General features: G+C 36.6%; 1 protein-coding gene across 1 annotated transcript in view; it reads right to left on the minus strand.

The window, feature by feature from the left end:
• Positions 1-5920: 5920 nt before the first annotated feature.
• Positions 5921-22294, minus strand: part of LOC144977172 (GEL complex subunit OPTI-like) — a 19647-nt gene continuing 3273 nt past the window's right edge. The window contains exons 2-4 of the mRNA XM_078922051.1: positions 18816-18919; positions 13818-13947; positions 5921-6159 (exon numbers count right to left, since the gene is read on the minus strand). Coding sequence (XP_078778177.1) covers positions 6091-6159; positions 13818-13947; positions 18816-18919 — 303 coding nt within the window. The 3' untranslated portion in view covers positions 5921-6090. The remainder of the gene's footprint in view (positions 6160-13817; positions 13948-18815; positions 18920-22294) is intronic.

Here is a 22294-nt window from a genome sequence, read left to right on the forward strand (position 1 = left end):
TACATGAAATAACACCACTGAATTATTATATTATAAGATCATCTCTGAACCCAGAATTAACGGCCCCGGCGATGGAATTTGTGTTTTACATTATAAAGACCATTTAAGGGTTAAGAGCGATAATATAAAATATCTACCAATGGAATGTCTGAAAGTTACAATACTTAACACCACCTTCATCTGTATATATCACCCCCCCCCCCCCCCCCCCACCATCAGGTAGAAATTCGTCAACGCATAGTGCATTCATCCAGAACTTAGAAGATCTCATTGAAACTGAAACAAATCTTTGTAATAAATTACATAAGTCTTTTCGAGAATTTTGGAATCAGTGACACCGTCCTTCAATGGTTTAAGTCATATATAAGTAATAGAACACAATCTGTCTTGATTGATGGCAAGCAGTCAATTGATTTATCATTGAACTTCGGTGTCCCACAAGGCTTGGTCCTAGATCCAGTGCTCTATGCTCTGTACACTATGCCCCTTGGGCGTGCCATTGAGCCCCATGGAGTGAATTATCACATGTATGCCGATGATACGCAGCTGTATAAGTCTGTCGTCCCGTATAGCATGCATGTGGCTTTGCTTCATGTGGAACAGTGTTGTGCGTCCATAGGGCATTGGATGCAGAGTCACAGACTAAAACTTAATGAAGAAAAAACTGAAATTTTATTATTATTCCCTCTAATGTCAGGAAGACTGCTAAACATAGTATGTCTATTTTAAACAGCCACGTCTCCCTGACAGACAGAGCAAAAAATCTTGGTTTTGTACTGGACAACTCTTTAAGTCTGGAACACCAGATTAACCAGATGGTGAGGACCATGACTTTTGAATTAAACAGATTGCAAAGAATGAAACAGTTTTTCCCATCCAACCAGCTTAAAGCAGTTTTCTGTGCTCTCATTCTTTCACGTCTCGACTATTGTAATTCGCTGTTGGTGGGCCTTCCTGACAAGAAAGTTTACAAACTCCAAAAGGTACAGAACAGGGCGGCCAGAATGGTCTGGGCATTAGTCGACACGAGAAAACAAGTGTAAAACTATATTCAGCACACTACACTGGCTGCCCGTTCGAGCCAGAATCAAATACAAAATTGCCTCTTTTTCTTTCAATGCACTAAATTCCCGATCTCTGAGCTACATTCAAGAACTTGTGGTCTCCTACTCCCCAATTCGCCAGCTTAGGTCATCGGGGATCCAGCTACTAAAAGTGCCAAAAACACGGCTTACTAATTTCGGCGATAGATCTTTCTATAAAGCATGACCTATCATTTGGAACTCGCTTCCTTTGTCAGTAAGGCTCACGGGCAGCATAGAAAATATTAAGAAAAATCTGAAAACTCATTTTTTCCAGAAATTTTTATCGTAGGCATTTAAATTTTCTTCTTACTTGATGAGTAAATTATTCGTTTTATTTTTTGATTCCATTTTGTTGAATGTCAATTTAATTTGGTAAAACTTGCATAGTTAGTGTGTGTGTCTGTTTGGCTCAGTATGAGTGTGTTTATGGTTTGATAAGTATACTGTTATATTGTAAAGCGCTTTGAGGCTTCGGCATTTAGTGCTATAGAAGAACACTTAATTATTATTATTATTATTATTATCATTCAAGCAAGCAATGGCTGGCTCTGTCGTTTCAAGTTCAAGAAGCGGGATGATACTTTTTTCAAGGTTGTCTACTTCAGCTGAAACATCCAGTGTAGACGGCTGGAAAAAGACAACCATAGTCAAGTACTTTACCCCCCCCCCCCCCAGCCGCTATTTTGTGTTGCTCCATATGACAACCTTTTTTTCAGGTCCAATGTGGTCTTAAAACGGTCACGCTGTTTTATTCTTTACATGCACACAAACATGAAAAACATATTTCACATAATAATTCTTTTGTTCAGATAAATTATTATACGTACTTTATTCTATACATATAATACACACATACATTTCTTGATTACAAACTGTATAAAAAAGGGCTGCCATTCATCTGGCCAACCTGTTAACGTCAAACAGAATTTATCATTTGATAAACAGACTTGGCATTTGTTGTAGTTATACAATACATTATTGTTTGTTTTTAAGGGTTTTACAGCGCTTGTGACACATTTAGGTCATATCAGTGGCATTAAAAAAAAAAGAAAATGGGATAGGCACAAAAATTCTAATGCACCCAAGAAAAAGTAAGACAATGGGAAAATGGTTCAAATAGGGAACAGATGTAGAATCCGAAAGCAGAATATCAGTTTCCTAAGTTTGAGATCACCTAAACGTCTCATCCAGACATAAGCACAAGATACCACTAAGAGGAATACACTCATACTTACAAATCATATGTTCAAAATAAAATATATAACAATACATAACAGACAGATGATATACAAGGAAAACAAATTATCGTCTCCCAAAATTACAACTATACATCTGACTGTTTGCCTCTCACCAAAAAACCATTGCAGGCCCAGGGCAAAACCATCTTATTCCAAGACAAAGACAGAGTGCAACACAGACAAATGTGCTCTCCCCCCCCCCCCCCCCCCCCCCCCCCATCACATTGACATCCCATTCCATCTATACATTGAATTTTATCTTTCTGATTCATCATAAAATAAATATTTGCACATGTTTGTTTGTTTGTTGCTTTAGGTCTCTTCCAACACAATTGAGGTTATATGAGAGACCGCTGAAACAAAAAAACAAGCAATCTAACAAAAATAATACAAATGTCAATCAAAATCATAAACTAAAGATATCATAACCTAAATTATAAATAACCAAGAACAAACAGGCAGAGGATTTACAGGAAAAAAAATATCCCCTGTCAAAAATACAATCACAAACCAAAGAAGCAGGATAGGCTAGTAAAGAGAAGAAGAAACGACATCACTATCGGATCGTACACCCATGCGAACATCATAGGTATATGATTCAAGGGTGATGCTCCCATCCAACCACCCGCTATTTGCACATGAATTATGGATGAAAGTGAGCGTCTCATCTCATCGTCCCTTCTATCACATCTACTTTCTAAAAGTATATGTAGACACTAGTGACACCAAATACATTCCAGTATTAATTATTACCTACCCCGCTGCCTTGGAGGGGTTGGGGGCTGGGGGGTGGGGGGGGGGGGGGTGTTGTTTCAGCTGACATTCAGCTTACCTCATGAATCTTATGACACATTTTTGTGACTAAGACGTTTTAAACTCATATCATATAGAAATGTGATGAGTGATGAAATTAATGGATATCTATTCTTAAATACAACCTATATATAAGTATACAAATCATTCAAACTGTTCAAATAAAAATGAAGAAAACTTTCAGTGACGAAAAAAAAAAATAAAGCCAAATGGAAATTTATAATATAATTAATAAATTGATGGATGATAAAAATTATAACAATAATAATGATAAAAAAATAATAAAAATAATAATACAGTCGACTCCACTTAATCACACACCCTTGGGAGTTCAGGTTAGTGTGTCAAGTAAGCAGAGTGTGCGAATAAGCTGAGAAACTAAAAGTAGCATCTAAGCACCAGCTTTCATGTACCATTCATTTAGAACCTTCCCATCTGAGTTTGCTACGGGCTTGGGATCGTCATATTCAAGATATTAGACTGATTAGAAGGGTTATCATTTGATTTGTTATTTTTATTATTTAAACAATTTTTTTGGGGGGGGGGGTGGGGGGTGTTTGGGGGCCTTTTTTTCATTTAAAATTTCTCTTTTTATTCATGTTTCATTGACAACAAAGTGTGGCATTATTGTTTGTAAATAGTAATTGTGAAGCGTTGATTGTAGTAAAGCCCCGTCTCATCTGCATTGTAAATGTCATTAGACTCGTACTGCTGAAAAAGTTGATTTAACACTTTATCATTCCATTGGCTTGCAGAAGAGACATCAGCATTGTGTTTTTCGCCATGTTCTTTTTTAAGCAAAACATTCTGTCAACCTTTTCATCTTTAGAGCGAGCTTTCTGATGGGAAGAAAGACTTGCCTTGAGTTGATGCCAGTTCAGTGTATCAATGTAGACAGTGACCTTATAGATCAATCAAAAGCTGAGACGCGAGTCCTCCCTGTAATCCTTTCTTATTGTTCATGGCCCAGAAGAGGAAAACAATGCACAGGTACAGAATTGCAATCGAGTGGTCAGACAATGTAAACAAACACACGACATCGGGTGGATTGCGATCATGTTTCACACCTTGTAGTGCAGACAGCGAATGCTGAGTCAATTCAATTAGCCCATCGTGTCAGGTAATCCTTTGATGTCCGTTAACAAGCTTTCGTGTCTGACCTAGTCGGGGTGAGAGAAACAGTAGAATGGCATTGATGGGAAAGCTTTTTTTTTTTCACGCGGGTAACGATATTAACATGCGGAAATGGTTAAATGAGAAACGCATTTTCATTACATTTGTTTTTGTTTCTTGAATTTTTAGATATTTTTCTCAAAACAAGATGTAATCAAGGTGTAGCGATTAAGCGGAGCGATTATATAGAAATATATATTCCCGTTTTTCAGAAATGTGTAGCGTATAAGCAGAGTGTGCGATTAACCAAGATGCGATAAAGCGGAGTGAACTGTAATAATAATAATAATAATAACAACAATAATAAGCCGCTTAATTGGAACAGGACAGTTTGTGTTCAGTTCTACTTTTGCCATAGTGAATTCATTAAGCGATTACATTCTAACCAGTATATTTTGCTTGAGGTGATGTATTTATAAGTATATTTGACACCGATGTATGCAGAATTCAATTTCCTTTATGATATGTAATTTATTCCACTTTAATCCATATTTCTTGCCACAGAGAGCATATCAAAATTGTAACATTTCTTCTAATCATTGCTGAATATAGTAATTAAGAACAGCTTTTCATTTGTTTTTGTAATATTTGGTCTTCATTTTTCACAACATTTAACATAACATGTGTGTAGTCGGGTCATGATGGCAGATGAAAGAGAGTGAGTAACCCTATCCACAAAATTTTACGAAATGTCAAAACACCTCGTTCCCATAACCCAGCCAAATTAATAAAAGACATATAAATTATGCTCCATAATAAATCACAACATTTTAATTTATGCAGTATTCCCCGTCAAAGCAAGCAACCACTGCATCATTGCATGAGCATTACTTAATTAGCTGTTGTTCCCCATGACAGTCAAAGGGATGGGTGGAAAAATTCAATGCCATTGTTAATTAACGAAGCTATCTGTTCATTGAAGATGTGGGATCACTACACTTTTGATTACATTGAAATAAAAAATACCCCTTATACTTATAATGTGAGCTGAAGGTCTGAAATAATTCCACTTAACCAGTAGAAACTACATAGAAAAAATTCTGTTACAGTGAGATCATTCCAAAAGGCGCTTGAGTTACCGGCTTTGACTGTACTAATAAAGGAGCAAAGGCCAAACAACCTCAAAACAAAGAATGTTTAAAGGATATTTTACAGGAAATGAAAATAGTCTAAAAGGTTTTGAAATAGTAACAGCTACTTTAAAAGGTGTGCATGGGCACATTTTGCACAACTGTCATGCACTTGTCTTTGACAAATATCCTTGCAATAGACTACAGAAAAAGACACATTACTGTTTTTGACAATTACAAAGTCAAAATTCTAACTGGAGCAGAAATGTAAAATGTTGCTTGACAGTGTACAGCATGGTACCCAATCATAATGTATTCAACTACCAATATCGTAATCAGAAATTTCTGGTAACAACAACAATAATAATAATAATAATACTAATAATAATAATAATAATAATAATAATACTAACTACTACTACTACTATACTATACTACTACTACTACTACTACTACTACTACTACTACTACTACTACTACTACTACTACTACTACTACTACTACTACTACTACTACTACACTACTACTATATAAATACTAATAATAATAATAATAATAATAATAATAATAATAATAATAATAATAATAATAATATATTAATGATGACAATGAAATCTGGCACGAAAGGTAATGTTGGTTTACCAATTAAAATGGGGAGACAAGTTTAATGATCTATATATTATAGAGGAAAATGATGCAATAGACAATATACTATGATGACGATGATGACATATGAAGAGTTTCTGAGTAAAGTGCTGAGTACAAAATGATCCAAGCAACCTGGCGATGAAAAAAAAAAAATTTAATTAAATATGGAGAAATAATTTTAAAGTCAAATATTGTGTTAATTAGAAGATAAGAAACGTAAAAAAGGTCATTTAAAAAAAATTGAAAATGGAGAAATCAGTAAACAAATTTTGTAAAAGAAAAGAAAAAAGATAAAGTAAAGGGGACATTTGTTTTAAAATTGAAAATGGAGAAAGGATTTTAAAGCCAAATATTTCTTTCTAAAATCTAAAAGAAAAAAATAATTGTTTTCAAATAAAATACTTTAAAAAATACCAAATCAATGCACATAGTCACATGGGCTAACGGGGGTCAACCCCCCCCCCCCCCCCCCTCGGGGATTTTATGCCACTATGTTTTTTTCATAAAAGGTTGATAGGTGGTCATAGGAAAAAAAAGTTTGCACGATTCTAGAAGCAATTTAAGAAGATATGGCCAAATAACCACCCTATAGCCATGAAAAATGGTTGTTTCGGAAAATTGGCTGCAACTTTTTACATAATTCATATTTTGACCCAGAAATGGTTCTATTTGATTGGTATGTGTATAACATGACATGTGAAGTCAAAACAATGTGCAATCTCTTTGCAATTTTGGAAAAAAGAGCAGAAAAAAAGTAAAATAAGGCGTTATTTTCCTGCATTTTCACATTTTGAGATGCATTGATCTGGCGATAGCAAAAATTCTAAGGTCGATATTGTCTCCAAAATACTTTGAAAAACTTCTGAATCCTTCAACTGTGTTTGATTGTTTTATTTTTGTAAGAAGATCTATATTTTATGTTTTATGAGCTTTTTAGTTTACCACCCACCCCCTAAAATGTGTAATCCGACATAAACATGTTCAAATTTCAAACTGTGACAAAAGTGCACATATTACATATCAAATTAATTGCCTTTGAACATAGAATTCATTGAAGCATATTTTGTAATCATTCATTGCTTACCTAAGGCATAATTACTGTTTAAAAAGATAATTATAAACTCAGAAATCGTGTGTGATATTGTAAGTAACTATAAGTATTCTCAATGTTATATCAATATGATTCATGATGTCTCTAGACTACAATGTATGTTTACACAAAATACCTTCAAGTAATACCTCATGCTTAATATAGCCTCTAAGATATCAACAATTGTTAGTTTCCTCTTTTTCAGATGTAAATAAATCAAAAATTGAAGCCTAAATAAGGATATTGCAAAATGGCATTAGTGGTCAAACTTAAATCAACTCCAAAAAGTGCGATTAAGAAAAAATGTGAAGAACAATCCAGTGAAAGAATATGTATTGTTCACAGCTTAAATCATGAACATTTGACCAGATTAAACCAATCACCTTGAAAAGATGGACAAAAATACAAGAGATAAAAATAATAAGATTTGAAACAGAGAATGATCAAGAAAGACAACTGTACATCTGTGAAAGAATACCCGATGAACTTGATTTAACAAAGCATGGTTATCACGACTATTGTTATAATGCATTCATCAACCTGAGAAATAGTAAGAAAAGACAATCATCTGATACACATTCTAGAGATGGTGCTGGCGGCTCAGGTTCCAAAAGAAGAAAAACAGAGACTACTAAAATTCTTTTTCCTGTGCAATGTTTGTTTTGTGATAAAAAAGACAAATGGATATACAGAAGTCGCAGACACAAAGATCCATTAGTGAAATGTATAACCAAAACAGCTGAGTTGTCTATTAAAAATGCAGTAGAGAGAAAGGATGATTCGTGCTTGAAAGGTAAAGTTCAGAATATTGACCTAGTAGCAAGAGAATTGAGGTATCATGAAAGTTGTAGAAAGGCATATACCCGCAAAATCTCCCGTCATGCACCAAACTTTCAATCAAACGAAGAAGAAAAACAATTTGAAGAAAGAAAAACTTCTCAAGCTGAAGAGGAAAAGGCTCACAATAAATCTTCTGACAGTCCAGGAAGATGGCAGCAAACAATACCAACATTTTATTCGAGAGCAACTTGTTGAAAAAACAACATCCTTTCATGCGCCCATAAAACGAAATAACAAACAGACTTTTGGTTCACTTTCAAAAACAGCCCTTTTGAGAACTTCAAAGAAACAAGAAGTAAAAATTACTGCTCAAAGAAATATATTCGGCCAACTTGTAATGCTTTCTCAGGAGAATAACATCGACCTTCAAAAAGTAAGGGAGTATCCTCTAGGACCTGTTCCCTGGTCAATAGCAACAGCTGATGGCATGCTAATAAAAACCGACAAATCAGTCTTGATGCATAAGCTAGAGGAGGGAGCTGCAGTCAAAGCCATAGAAAGAAATGAAGATATGACACACACCATTGATGGCAATGCTCTATTTCATAGTTTAATACAAATTCCTGAAACATTTGGAGAAATTGCTTACAAAATCTTCACCTGTCTGCCAAAAGTATCTAAACTTCATTTTGTTACAGACAACTATAGAGATGTTTCGATAAAATCAATAGAACGAATGAGAAGAGGAGAATCAAACAGACACACAATTGCGGGCCCTTCCATGAGACTGCCAAAGAGCTGGAAAGAATTTTTGAAGAATGATGATAACAAAAAGCAGTTTTCTACTACAAGAATGGCAACAAGACAGCTATGCAAACCTCTTGCAACAAAGGGAAATATTCTTTGCATGTGACTATTCGTGTTTCATTATAACAAGTCGAGACAGTGAAGTAACAGAATCAATGCCTGTGCCATATCTTTCAACTAACCAAGAAGAAGCTGATACTCTTATTATTCTTCACAGCATTTACGCTGATATTATGGCAGAGACAGAACATAATGATATCATCGTCCACTCAGACACAGATGTATTTTTATTACTTTTATCGAATTGCGTCAAATTCAAGCATCAACTATACTTTGACACAGGAAACTCAAACAAACGGAGAATAATTCATATGCAGCCACTATGTCAGAACATCAAGACAGAAATATTAGAGAGCATTTTAGGTTTTCATGCTTTCACCGGATGTGACTCTGTTAGTACATTTGTCCAGAAAGGAAAGAAAAAACCATTCACTTTACTTTAAAAGAACATTGAATTTTCTTCAGCATTTACAGAACTTGGTCAAAAGGAAACATTGTCTGAAAGTTTGCTGCGTCGACTTGAAAGATTTGTGTGTTACATCTACGGCAAACCAAATTATACAAGCATCAATAAACTGAGGTATGATCTCGTCAGACAAAAGTATTTCTTGAAAGCTTTCATGGATTAGACATAAGTCTTCTACCACCTTGTCGACAGGTTCTGCAGATGCACATTATGAGAGCAAATTATCAAGCAATGATTTGGAGACAAGTTCATATTGCCTATCCAGAAATCCCTAATCCTTCAGGTCACGGTTGGATTCTTAGTCCCAATGGCATGCTCTCAATTGACTGGTGCACTAATTTGGTTCCTCAACAACTTGTGGACATCCTACATGACAACAGTGCAGTGGGTGATGAAGAGAACAATTCTACTAGGGATGAAGCTGATGACGAGGACAACGCAAGTAACACAGATGATGAAATAGATAATGATTTAGAAGACCTGTTTGACGAGTCAGAGTGTGAATCAAGTGACAATGATGACTGAATACTGCATAGGAAAATAAGGCTCAGTTGTGCTTTACATTTCAACAATATCATAGTTTAAATTTATACATATTTTGGAGTAGTCACTGACATATATAAATTTTGTGGATGTATTCAAGAATAGGTTCACATTAGAACAGTCATATTGCATGTTAAATATCAACTAAAAGTAAAAGGACCTAACCTCTATCTGAGTGCATGAAGACATAAAACAGACAAATATCTCTTCTTACAGTCAGAATATTTTAGTAAGAACAATGCTTATAGAATTGTCACATGTTTTCAATATTTCTATGCATTTTTATCTACTTTTTAATGACTTTATTATTTTTTTGTTCTTTGGGTTACGCCCCTTTCCATTAGAGGTAAGGTGTACATAAGTGCTCATAAAATCTGATCTATATATTCTAATGCTGAAAAATCTTTTCAAAATCTTAAAAGGATGAATGTGTGATGAATTTTAATTGACAAATTGTCAAAATCTGCTTTAGTATTTTCGTTTAAACAAATTAAGTGCTCTAAAGAAATTAAAACAGCGGAAAGAGCTAGAAATTTTTTAAAAAATCTTTGATTTTTTGACTACTTTCAAAAACAATTTTACTTTTAGTGATTTTATACCATTAATCATTCAATTGGGTGTAATAAAAAAGCATATTCTACAAGTTTGATGACATTTTAAAAAGTTGAAGGCCCAAATGTAAGTTTTGGCATTTTTATGAGTAAAGGGATATATTGTCGGCCATAACTCAGTCAAATGCTTATAGAATTTTGCAAACTTTTTTTCCTGAGTAGTTCTTACCCTACTCTTTCAGAAAATCATACTCACCAAAAATTTCCAGGGGGAGGGGGGTACCAGTAGCCCATAGATTAACGTACATTGGAAAACTGTATAATAATAATAATGTAATCTTCCAGTGGATGTACATTGTCATTAAAAATCCTTTATTTGGAAACAATGTCTCTTTTTTCTATACTCATAAATGCTGTAAGTCGATGCGTACATATTTTCAAGTTATATTAGTTGAAATGGAGAACATTCAGTGTCAGTGTTGCTATAGAGTTTTTTTGTTGCAACAATTAGACCATAACAGTTTTGGTTATCTGACTCTAGAACATGTACACACAGTACACATAGCTGCAAGCACTTTTATAAATGTTCTGAAAGAATTATTGAGGATCCTGGTAAAACACTCGCCTAAAAGTAAAAGGGACCATTATAGATGTCGGGTGCATTTCAATTTCTGAATAATTTCATAGTCAAGTAAAAATTCTATAAAAAGGATAAAATGAGAGGAACTTATTATAATATTTAAACACCCCAGGCTTAAGACAGCATCCTACCATTCCTCATGGTGGCAGAGCTGCCAACCCCATTTGATGAGAATGTGTACAATGGGACCTCAAAATGGGGGAGATTTCATAAAAATGGGTACAATTCTGAAATCGATGGAAACTAACCATTGTGAAAGTAAGAGGAAGGTATAATTACATAAAGTCACACCACACAAGCTCAATTGCAGCAACAATGATGTTCCCAAGACTATAATCCAATCCTTTCAGAATTCTACCTCCCAGCATGAAGATCATAATTGTTCAAAAAAATATATGAATATCCACTTGGTCACCAAGGTTTCTCAATAGGCTAGTAATAATATGAATTACAACTAAAGAAAACTGAAGTGACTCTGCACACTAAAATGGGTACAATCTTGGGGGAAATGTGTACAAGCGTACAATCACTGAAAATGCGTACAATTCCGCATTTTTTGCAGTAGGTTGGCAGCTCTGTGGCGGTAAAAAAATTTGCCATTTCGTAGCCCAGTGCAGAATTTTTCCCCCCTAAAAAATTCAGATAGGTAAATAAATAATATGGATACAGCCAATAAATCGACATCAGTTGGAACAGAGGACCAGACCAGAATTTGGTAAAAGTATAAAGGAAAAAAAAGTTGGTGAGAAGGGCAATCTTGTGTGATAAAAAATAATTTCAGGAATTTCTTGATAAATTCTGGCATGCTATTGTTGAAAAAATACTTCAATAAACACAACGAAACAAATCTGAAAGAAGACAAATTTTGTCCCAGGATTTCTCAAATTACAAATCAAGCTGTTCAAAATTAATTATGGAGAAATGCTATAAAACCCTTGTTAAACTTAAAATGGACCATTAAAAAAAAAAAACACAAGTAGAAAAAATTGAAGCAGCACAGAAAAATGCAATGAAATAAATGAACTATCTAACAAATGACTACATAAATGGTAAAACAAATGCACATAATATAAATCAATTAGGATTGTTACCTTATTATGAAGTACCGGCTAGGGCTAAAATAACAACACTGCACAAAGGATTAAATGGCCTAAAAAGGGTACTACGAGGGCTCTTTCATAATTAACCGAAAAATGCCTGTAAAATCTGCGTTTTTTATGCTATCAACAAAATTCTTGCACGTGTTCATACCTTGACTCGTCCTTCATTTCTCTACGTAACAGCCAAGTCTGTTGACACACTTCTGCCAACGCCGCACCATGGAATAGATACCCTCTCGGAAGAAATTTCCGTCAAGGTTTTGTAGCCATTTCCGCACATGGTCAACAAGCTCTTCATCGACATCAAAGCGCTTTCCTACCAGCTCACGTTTCAGTGGCCCAAAGAGGTGATAATAAGATGCTGCGAGGTCTGGACTGTGTGGTGGGTGTGGCAAAATATCCCATCCATATTTCTCTAGCCAACCTTGCGTCACTCGTGCTGTGTGGGGTGTAGCGTTGTCGTGTTGCAAAATGACCCCGTTGGTCAACTGCCCTGGGCGCTTTCTGTGAATGGCCTCCCTAAGCTTGTCAAGAGTTTGGCAGTACCTTGCAGCATTGATTGTTTCTCCAGGTTGTAAGGTTTCGAACAGAATAACACCACGACTGTCCCAGAAAACAGTTCCCATTATTTTCTTTGCTGACCGCATGACTTTGAGGATGGATGTTTCCATGTCATCGAATCTTGCTTTGTTTCTGGGGTGTAATGGTGCAACCAAGTCTCATCACCGGTGACTATGCTGTCCAGAAAAGTCACATCGTACCCTAGAAAGTCTCCGCCGGCGTTGGCAGTATGCCCGTGAACCCTGCATGAGCTCTTGCTTCTTCTCAAAAGTTCCCTGCAGATGTCCAATCTTTGTTGTTTATGATTGTCTGTCAATTTCTTAGGAACCCATCTTGCGCTGACTTTTCTGTAGCCAAGTTCATCAAATACAATTCTATCAAGACTGCTTGCGATTTCATGAAGTTTCAACCTCCTGTCTTGACGAATAAGCTCATCAACTCGCTTCACATTGTCTTCTGACGTCGCAGTTATCAAACGCCCTCTCCCTTCCCTGTCTGTCAAGTCGGAATGGCCGGCTTCAAACAAACTACACCAGTGATAGACTTGTGTACGGCTTATAACATGCTCACCATATACACTCTGAAGTTCTTTATGAATTTCGGTAGGATTCAGACTTTTGGCGTTCAAAAAACGTATGACAGCTCTGATTTCCTCCTTTGACCAAGTTTCAAGGTGGGCCGCCATCTTTAAAATCGTCTAGAAATTCATTGTGCAAAATGATGCACTTCATAATTTCTGGGAATATCCGTAAGGAAATATCATGTCGTTTACAGAATTTAAAAAATCTCCACTGGTTGCTGAGCAATGGGCATTTTTCGGTTATTTCTGAAAGAGCCCTCATAGTAGGTCAATAAATATATTTTAACAAATTAAGTTAAGTAAAATCAAAACTAGGCAGTCTGGGATATCAAGTTTTTAATATTCCTCCATCTACTAATGTTGATAGTCTTCTTCACACTTTTTTTCCTCAATAGATGTGGAATAAACTGGCAGCTGGTACCAAATATTTAACAATATTGAGACTTTTAATTATATACTACAGATTATTGGGAAGATTATAATTTTTCTTTTTGAGATATTTGCAATATTGATAGTAATGACCTAAGTCAGTCGGTTTACATGAAGAAAAAGAGGTAGGAAAATCTTATTTTGATCCTTCCATGATCACTACATCATTGTGGAAAAACTCACCAAAAATGATGAGAATGAAGTCATGAGTCCTTCTTTGAGAATTTCTGTAGCCCCTCCATATTCTTCTTCATCAATTTTTTGAAAATTGTTGTAGTAGAAGTAAATAATGACAACATTCACAATGAAAAATCTGGAGAAAAAAATCAAAGTGAGAAAGAATAAACATTTTAAAGATACTCTTAGTAATGAACATTTTGTTAGAAAATTGACACCGCAGAATGTTTCAGAACTAGGTAACTTTAATCAATATTTATGTTGTCATACAATAGAATATAAATTACACTGGAAATAAATGTGCTTGTTAAAAAACAGAAAGAGAGAGAAAGAAGGAAGGAAGGAAAGAAAGAAGGAAATATGAAACATAACCCAGACCTGCCAACCTTCCCAGAATAAAAAGTGTATTTGATTGCCCTTAAAAGTGTATTTTTTAAAGAGAAAAGTGTATTTGTCTGCATGATAGGACAAAAAGCACACAATAAAAATATTTATAGAAAAGCTAACACCAAACTCAAATCAAAATAAACTCTAATCTTCATCATTCAAACACTCATTCGAAGCAATCTCTAGTATTTACAAAATTATCTGGTTTATCGAGAAACTTTACTGAAAGAGCATTTTAAATAAGTATACAAAAGAAATGACCAAAAGATCCCAATTGTGTTAGTAGTATTAATCCTAGTGCCAGTGAAGAGGTGGTGGTTGTTGTCGTGATGGTGCTCTAATGATAAAGCTGTGGTGGTAGTGGTAGAAGTGATGTGGTGGTGTTTGTGGCGGTAGCAATGTTGTGATGGTGGTTATAGCACTGGTGATGCCAGGGAGATAGTGATAAGAGATGTTGATGGTGCTGATCATTATAAATTTTAAAACTCAAAATAGATCATTTTTAGATTTTGTAAAGTGAAATATTCCATTTATGTTTAACCTTCTTAGCAATAAAGTATAAAGTTTTTAAATGAAGGCTTCATTGTCAAAGATGTTAGTTCAACTTAATTTTCACTTTAAATTTTCCATTTAACAAGTAGTAAAAGTTTAAATGTGGTCTGAGGCCATTTAAAGTATAAAATAAGCTTACATGCATAATACTTTGCAAATCCTCAAAAAGGTATAAAAGTGAAAATCGGCATCATATAACCAACTAAAATGATAATTATAGCAGAGACGCCAACTTTAAATTTGGCTCACAGGAGTTTCAGACACCACTCGTAGGAATTTCAAAGAGGAATTTCCGCACACAAGAGAAAAGGAATTGGAATGGTATTTGGCATTGTGTTTACATATTGTATAGTTCTAAAGAGATAACTGATTAGAATTATATTATGATACATAAACGCATTGCCAAATACAATCCCAAAGTTTCCTTATTTTAAATGAAGTAAAGCGCCAAAACCTAATGGTAGAGATTGTAGTACTGGTATTAGAGAGGATGATGTGGTGTTAGTTGTTGTAGTAATAGTGGTAGTGATGATGAAGATGTGATAGTGGTTGTTGTTGTAGTAGTAGTGACCGACTTTGTTTGGTATATTTTTCTTCTTACTGCTGAAGTTTGCATTCAAAGAGTCCCCAGAAGGAGTCCACTTACACACCAGAAGTGATGGGAAGCTGTTCAATCTGGCACGGCTGAGAGCAAAGACCAAGGTCCGCAAAGTCCTCATAAGGGAAATGCTATTTGCAGATGATGCAGCTCTATGCGCGCATATCGAGGAAGACCTTCAGAGGCTGATGGACAGGTTTTCCCACGCATGCAGAGAATTCGGGCTGACGATCAGCATCAAGAAAACAAATGTAATGTGTCAGAATGTCCCCTCTATACCAGCAATTTACATTGACAACGAGGAGCTAGAAGTCACTGATCACTTCACATACCTGGGCACAACCATCACCAGCAACCTCTCACTTGGTGCAGAATTAGACAAGCGCATCGTCAAAGCTGCCGCTGTCATGGCACAACTGAGCAAGAGAGTGTGGACCAACAACCAACTCACTTTGAACACCAAACTCAGAGTATACCAGCATGTGTACTCAGTAGCCTACTGTATGGCAGTGAATCCTGGACAACATATGCCAGACAGGAGAACCGTTTGGAAACCTTCCACATTCGCTGTCTACGACGAATTCTCGGCATCAGGTGGCAGGACAGACTCACTAACAATGCAGTGCTAGAAAGAGCGAACTCCCTCAGTATGCATCTCATGCTCTGCCAGCGACGTTTGCGATGGCTTGGTCACGTACACAGGATGGACGATGGACGCATACCCAAAGACATCATGTACGGTGAACTAGCTTCTGGACGGCGACCAACTGGCCATCCAGCTCTGCGCTTCTATGATGTCTGCAAACGAGATATGAAATTGACAGCATCGACTCAAACACCTGGGAGTCGCTTGCTGACGACCGCAGCGGCTGGAGATATGCGGTGATGGAGGGAGTGAAGAGAGGTGAGGAGAGGAGAAAGATGAAGTTTGAGGAGAGGAGATGTAGTAGTTGTAGTGTTGATGCTGTGGTGGTGGAATAGTGGTTGTAGTAGTTGTGGTTGTGATGATAATGATGTGGTAGTGGTTGTAGTAGTGGTGGTAGTGATGTTGATGTGGTGGTGATGGTGGTTGTAGTACAAATGGTAGTGATGATGATGTGGTAGTGGTGGTTGTAGTAGTAGTGGTAATGATGATGATGTGGTGGTGGTGGTTGTAGTAGTAGTGGTAGTGATGATGATATGGTGGTGGTGGTGGTTGATGTAGTAGTTGTAGTGTTGATGCTGTGGTGGTGGAATAGTGGTTGTAGTAGTTGTGGTTGTGATGATAATGATGTGGTAGTGGTTGTAGTAGTGGTGGTAGTGATGTTGATGTGGTGGTGATGGTGGTTGTAGTACAAATGGTACTGATGATGGTGTAGTAGTGGTGGTTGTAGTAGTAGTGGTAGTGATGATGATAATGATGATGATGTGGTGGTGGTGGTTGTAGTAGTAGTGGTAGTGATGATGATATGGTGGTGGTGGTTGATGTAGTAGTTGTAGTAGTAGTGGTAATGATAATGTGGTGGTGGTGGTGGTTGCAGTGGTAGTGATGATGTGGTGGTGGTGGTTGTATTGTAGTAGTAGTAGTGGTGGTCGTGATGATGGTGTAGTGCTGGTGGTTGTAGTAGTAGTGGTAGTGATGATAATGATGTTGCAGTGGTGGTTGTTGTAGTAGCAGTAGTAGTAGTAGTAGTAGTAGTAGTAGTAGTAGTAGGAGTAGTAGTAGTAGTATAGTAGTAGTAGTAGTAGTAGTAGTAGTAGTAGTAGTAGTAGTAGTAGGAGTAGTGATGACGATGTGGTTGTGGTGGTTGTAGTAGTACTGTTAGTGATGATGATGATGTGGTGGTGGTGGTTGTAGTAGCAGCGGTAGTGTTGATGATGAGGTGGTGGTTGCAGTAGTAGTAGTGGAGGTAGTGATGAAGATGAGGTGGTGGTGGTGCTTGTAGTAGTAGTGGTTGTGATGATGATGTGGTGGTGGTTGTAGTAGTGGTGGTAGTGATGATGATGTGGGGTGATGGTGGTTGTAGTAGCAGTGGTAGTGATGATGATGTGGTGGTGGTTGTAGTAATGGTGGTAGTGATGATGATGTGGTGGCGATGGTGGTTGTAGTACAAATGGTAGTGATGATGATGATGTGGTGATGATGGTGGTTGTAGTACAAATGGTAGTGATGATCATGTGGTAGTGGTGGTTGTACTAGTAGTGGTAGTTGATGATGATCATGATGTGGTGGTGGTTGTAGTAGTGGTGGTAGTGATGATGATGGGGGTGATGGTGGTTGTAGTAATGGTGGTAGTGATGATGATGTGGTGGCGATGGTGGTTGTAGTACAAATGGTAGTGATGATGATGATGTGGTGATGATGGTGGTTGTAGTACAAATGGTAGTGATGATCATGTGGTAGTGGTGGTTGTACTAGTAGTGGTAGTTGATGATGATCATGATGTGGTGGTGGTTGTAGTAGTATTAGAGGTAAAGTGAGTAGAAAAGTGCCAGAAGACAATAGAGAATAAAAATATTTTGCGGCGGTGATGGGGTTTGAACCTGCGACCTTATTGGTATGACAACTCCGTCTGGCCGGTGAGAGCGTGACTCTACCATATGAGCTATCCACGAATCCAAAAAATTAGTATCTAACTCAGGTCATTCATTATTAGTGCCTTCTCTCACCGACTACTGGAGGTAGCAGGTATACACACACACAACCATCGCAAAGTTACCTGGCCAGCAGTTAAGCTTAATAGCCAATATTCTCAACACCAGCAAGACGGAGTTGTCGTACCACTAAGGTCGCAGGTTCAAACCCCATCACCGCCGCAAAAACTTTTTATTCTCTATTGTCTTCTGGCACTTTTCTACTCACTTCATCTCTTGTTGTTACCAGCCATTTTTTCTGAATTAAAAATTCACCCCATATACTGGAGCATACTCAATGTCTCAATTGTTTCTATGTTATATGTTTGTGTTGAGAATATTGGCTATTAAGCTTAACTGCTGGCCAGGTAACTTTGCGATGGTTGTGTGTGTGTGTACCTGCTACCTCCAGTAGGGGGGGGGGGGTATCCTTGGAACAAATTGACCTCACCGGAATTTGACGGAAGTTGCCCGGAGCCCGGAATTTTTTGCTCCAGACCGGAGTTTTTTCCTGTGAAATCTGAGTTTTGGCATCACTGATTATAGTATAAAATATGATGCATCATTCAGAAACACTGTCAACAGTTGATGTATGACATGTAGGATCATTGCATCAAATGTATCATTTTCAACATCAATAACGCTTGAGAAAAAAAAATTGAATATTACAAAAAAAATCGTACTGAATCCTTTGGAATCATATCCACGTATTTGGGTCCAAAAATCTTACTAAAATATGCAAAATTGTACTGGTTGGCAGGTCGGCATAACCCCTTGACCCCCCCCCCCCCCCCCCAAACATGTAGATAACTACTTACTATATGATTCATTGGTGACAAATGAATGATACTCACAAAGCAAGGCCGAAGAACCCCTTCATGGGAATGAAACCCCAGACCAGACCCAGCACAACTCCCATTATTTGTCGCATCCAGTAGATAACATCCAAAAATTCATCCTGGTTATCAATGAAGACAAAATGAAAAATATAATAGAGCAGTGACTGATTTTTGCTATTGTATCAAGCTGTAAGGCATCTGACACAAACTTAAATATAGGCCTTATTTCTTGATATGTCAGAAGCAAACAGCAAAGAGTATTGTAAGTTCTAAGTTTTTGTAAAGCAGCTTTCAAAATCAAAACACCCCTCAAATTTATCCAAATTACTTGTGATTCTTATCTAGGATAACAGTCATGTCATTTCTCTACAGCGGGAGCATCTTGTGACAGATTTTTGTTTTGTGATTCCTGTGAGATAAAAGAAATATTTTATCATCCCAAATTACAATTCAATAACTTGTTCATTGTTCCACACACTTGGCATAGCATAGATAAATAGAAAAGTGTTAACAAAATAAAATAGGAAATAGTCATTGTCATAGTGACTAGAATGTTTAACCTCCACTTCTTTTACCCATCTAAAAAATTTAATGTGAAAATCTTCTGCTGATTAAGGAAGAAAAATCCCAACATTTTTATTTTTAAAGAAGAAGAAAAAAAAATATTAAGTACTAAAAATCACCATCAATTAACAACAATCTTTACCAATTTCTGTTTTTTTTTTAAATCAGACCATTCTTACTTTCACAAGTCCTTTGTTTCATTTACAAAGCGAGAGTAAGATTGTGTTGTTATGATTTCACTTGGTCCAATTGTCATAACCTTTCACAGATTGAATGTTTTATTTTCTAGAAAATATAATTTACAATACAAAAATAAATAAGAATTAAATTTAAATACTATGTTGAGTTGGGCAATAAATAAATTTGAATATGAATTATCGCGTTCTCTCTCTCTCTCTCTCTCTCTCTCTCTCTCATAATTACACTCCTGATAAAGAATAAATTGCCCCTCCGATTTTACAACAGCTAAACTAGTTATATCTGATGCCACAATATTACATTATTTCTGTTCAGTAGTAGTAGTAGTAGTAGTAGTACGGTTGTGACCCAGTAGCCTTTTGTCTATTTCACACTAAGGATCTTTTACATGCTGTAACCCCTGGCCCCTGAAAATGTGTTCAATGCAGATCCAAAATGAGTAAGATTTTGAAAAAAATGTGTTCAATCCTTCAAAAACGATAATTAGCACGAAATTTGATGATGATGAGACCAAACAGCAATATTATAATTGATAATTTAATTATTATAATTATTAATCATTATAGACAAAATAAATAGTATCCACTTCCAGAATCCAATCATAAATCTGATATGACCACCCAGATAACACTACGGTGAACTTCTTTATGAACGTCCAGGTCAACAAACAGATTTATGTACACTAAAAGAGAATATGATTGTTAAAAATGCTTAAATAATAATAATTTAATAATACATACAAAAAATAAAAGAATACTCATTTTTGACGTAAAGTTGATACCACTGCTTTTATCTTAGTGAATTTCCTTTCTGTTTGTTTATTGTCACACAGACCCTTTGCATATTTAGAGACCATCAGGTTTCTCATGATTCCTTGGATTCAAAGAGAATGGTCATTACTGGCTTTTCATTTCCCCCGTCGATGGATGTTTATGGATGGATTTTAATTATTTTGATTTAAAGAGTGTCTACGGTAGCTGGGTACCTAACCTCATGGTCTATGTGCACAGTAACATACACTGTAACCTTGTATCGTGTTTTGGGAGGGAGGGACGAGGGGATATTGACCTTGGTGCATGGCAACTTATAACCATGATTTTTTTCTTTCCCACCCCCAACCCCTTTTTGTGTGTTATAGTTATAGGCAGAACGTAAGCAGTAGCTGCCAATGACCACATGCCTGAAGGCCAAACAGAGAATATAATATATTTAGACACCCATTACCCAATATCTTGGTTTTTAATCCGTGGTCTTGTGAGAGACAAATCTTACATGTATTTGTAAACCGAGCAGAAAGTTGACCTTTTAACATGAGATGGGAAGATGAAGGGATGAAGGGGGGGGGGGGGGAACCATGGGGGAAGATGAAAGAAACAATGGGTCACCTGATGACGTAGATCAAAGGAATGTTACGAAGGTGCTTTACAGTGCGTGTTTCTTGCAATTTTAACCTCTTAACAGTGACACTGTTCTTTCTTTTTTTTCCAGAATAGTTTCCAGAGACACCAACTTAAAATTTGGCTCACAGGAATTTCAGACACCACTCAGAGGAATTTCAATACTGAAAGAGGAATTTCCGCAAACAAGAAAATTTGGATGATATATTTGACGTTGTCTTTATATACCCTATAATTCTAAATTGAAAATTGATTTGAACTATACGGTAAGTAAACAAAATGCCAAATACCATCCCAACCAAAGTCCCTTTATTTCAAATGAACTAAAGCTCCAAGTCCTGATGGTGGTGGTTGTAGTAGTGGTGGTAATGATAATAATATATGGGTAGCCGTTGTAGTAGTAATGATGATGTGGTGGTTGTTGTAATGGTAGTGATGATGTGGTGGTGGTGGTTGTAGTAGTACTGGGAGTAATGATGATGTGGTGGTGGTTGTAGCAGTGGTAGTGATAATGGTGGTGGTGGTAGTGGTTGCTGTTGTAGTGGTAGTGATGATGTGGTGGTGGTGGTTGTTGTAGTAGTAGTGGTAGTGATGTGTTGGTGGTGATTGTAGTCGTGGTGTTAGTGATGATGTGATGGTGGTGGTTGTAGTAGTCGTGGTAGTGATGATAATGTGGTGGTTGTTGTAGTAGTGGTGGTAGTAATGATGATGTAGTGATGGTTCTTGTAGTAGTAGTGGTAATGATGATGTGGTGGCGGTTATTGTAGCAGTAGTAGTTGTGATGATGTTGTGGAGGTGGTTGTAGTAGTAGTGGTAGTGATGATGATGTGGTGGCAGTGGTTGTAACAGTGGTAGTGATGATGATATATGATGATGTAGTGGTGGTAGTAGTAGTAGTAGTAGTGGTAGTGATGATGTGGTGATGGTTGTTGTTGTAATTGTGGTAGTGAAGATGATAAGGTGATGGTTGTAGTGGTAGTGATGATGATGATATGGTGGTTGTAGTAGTAGTGGTAGTGATGAAGTGGTGGTGGTTGTTGTAATAGTCGTAGTAGTGTGGATGATGATGTGGTGGTTGTAGTAGCAGTGGTAGTGATGATGTGGTGGTGGTTGTTGTCTTAGCAATGGTAGTGATAATGTGGTGGTGGTTGTTGTAGTAGCAGTAGTGATGATAATGTGGTGGTTGTAGTAATAATAATGATAGTGATTGTTGTTCTAGTAGTAGTAGTGATGATGATGTGGTGGTGGTTGTAGTAGTAGTGGTATTGATTATATGGTGGTGGTGTTTGTACTAGGGTAGTGATGATGATGATGATGATGATGTGGTGGTGGTTG

Source organism: Berghia stephanieae, chromosome 7, assembly GCF_034508935.2.
Source record: "Berghia stephanieae isolate SIO BIC M18660-M18661 chromosome 7, UCSD_Bste_1.3, whole genome shotgun sequence".
In the NCBI taxonomy this organism is placed as follows: domain Eukaryota; kingdom Metazoa; phylum Mollusca; class Gastropoda; order Nudibranchia; family Aeolidiidae; genus Berghia; species Berghia stephanieae.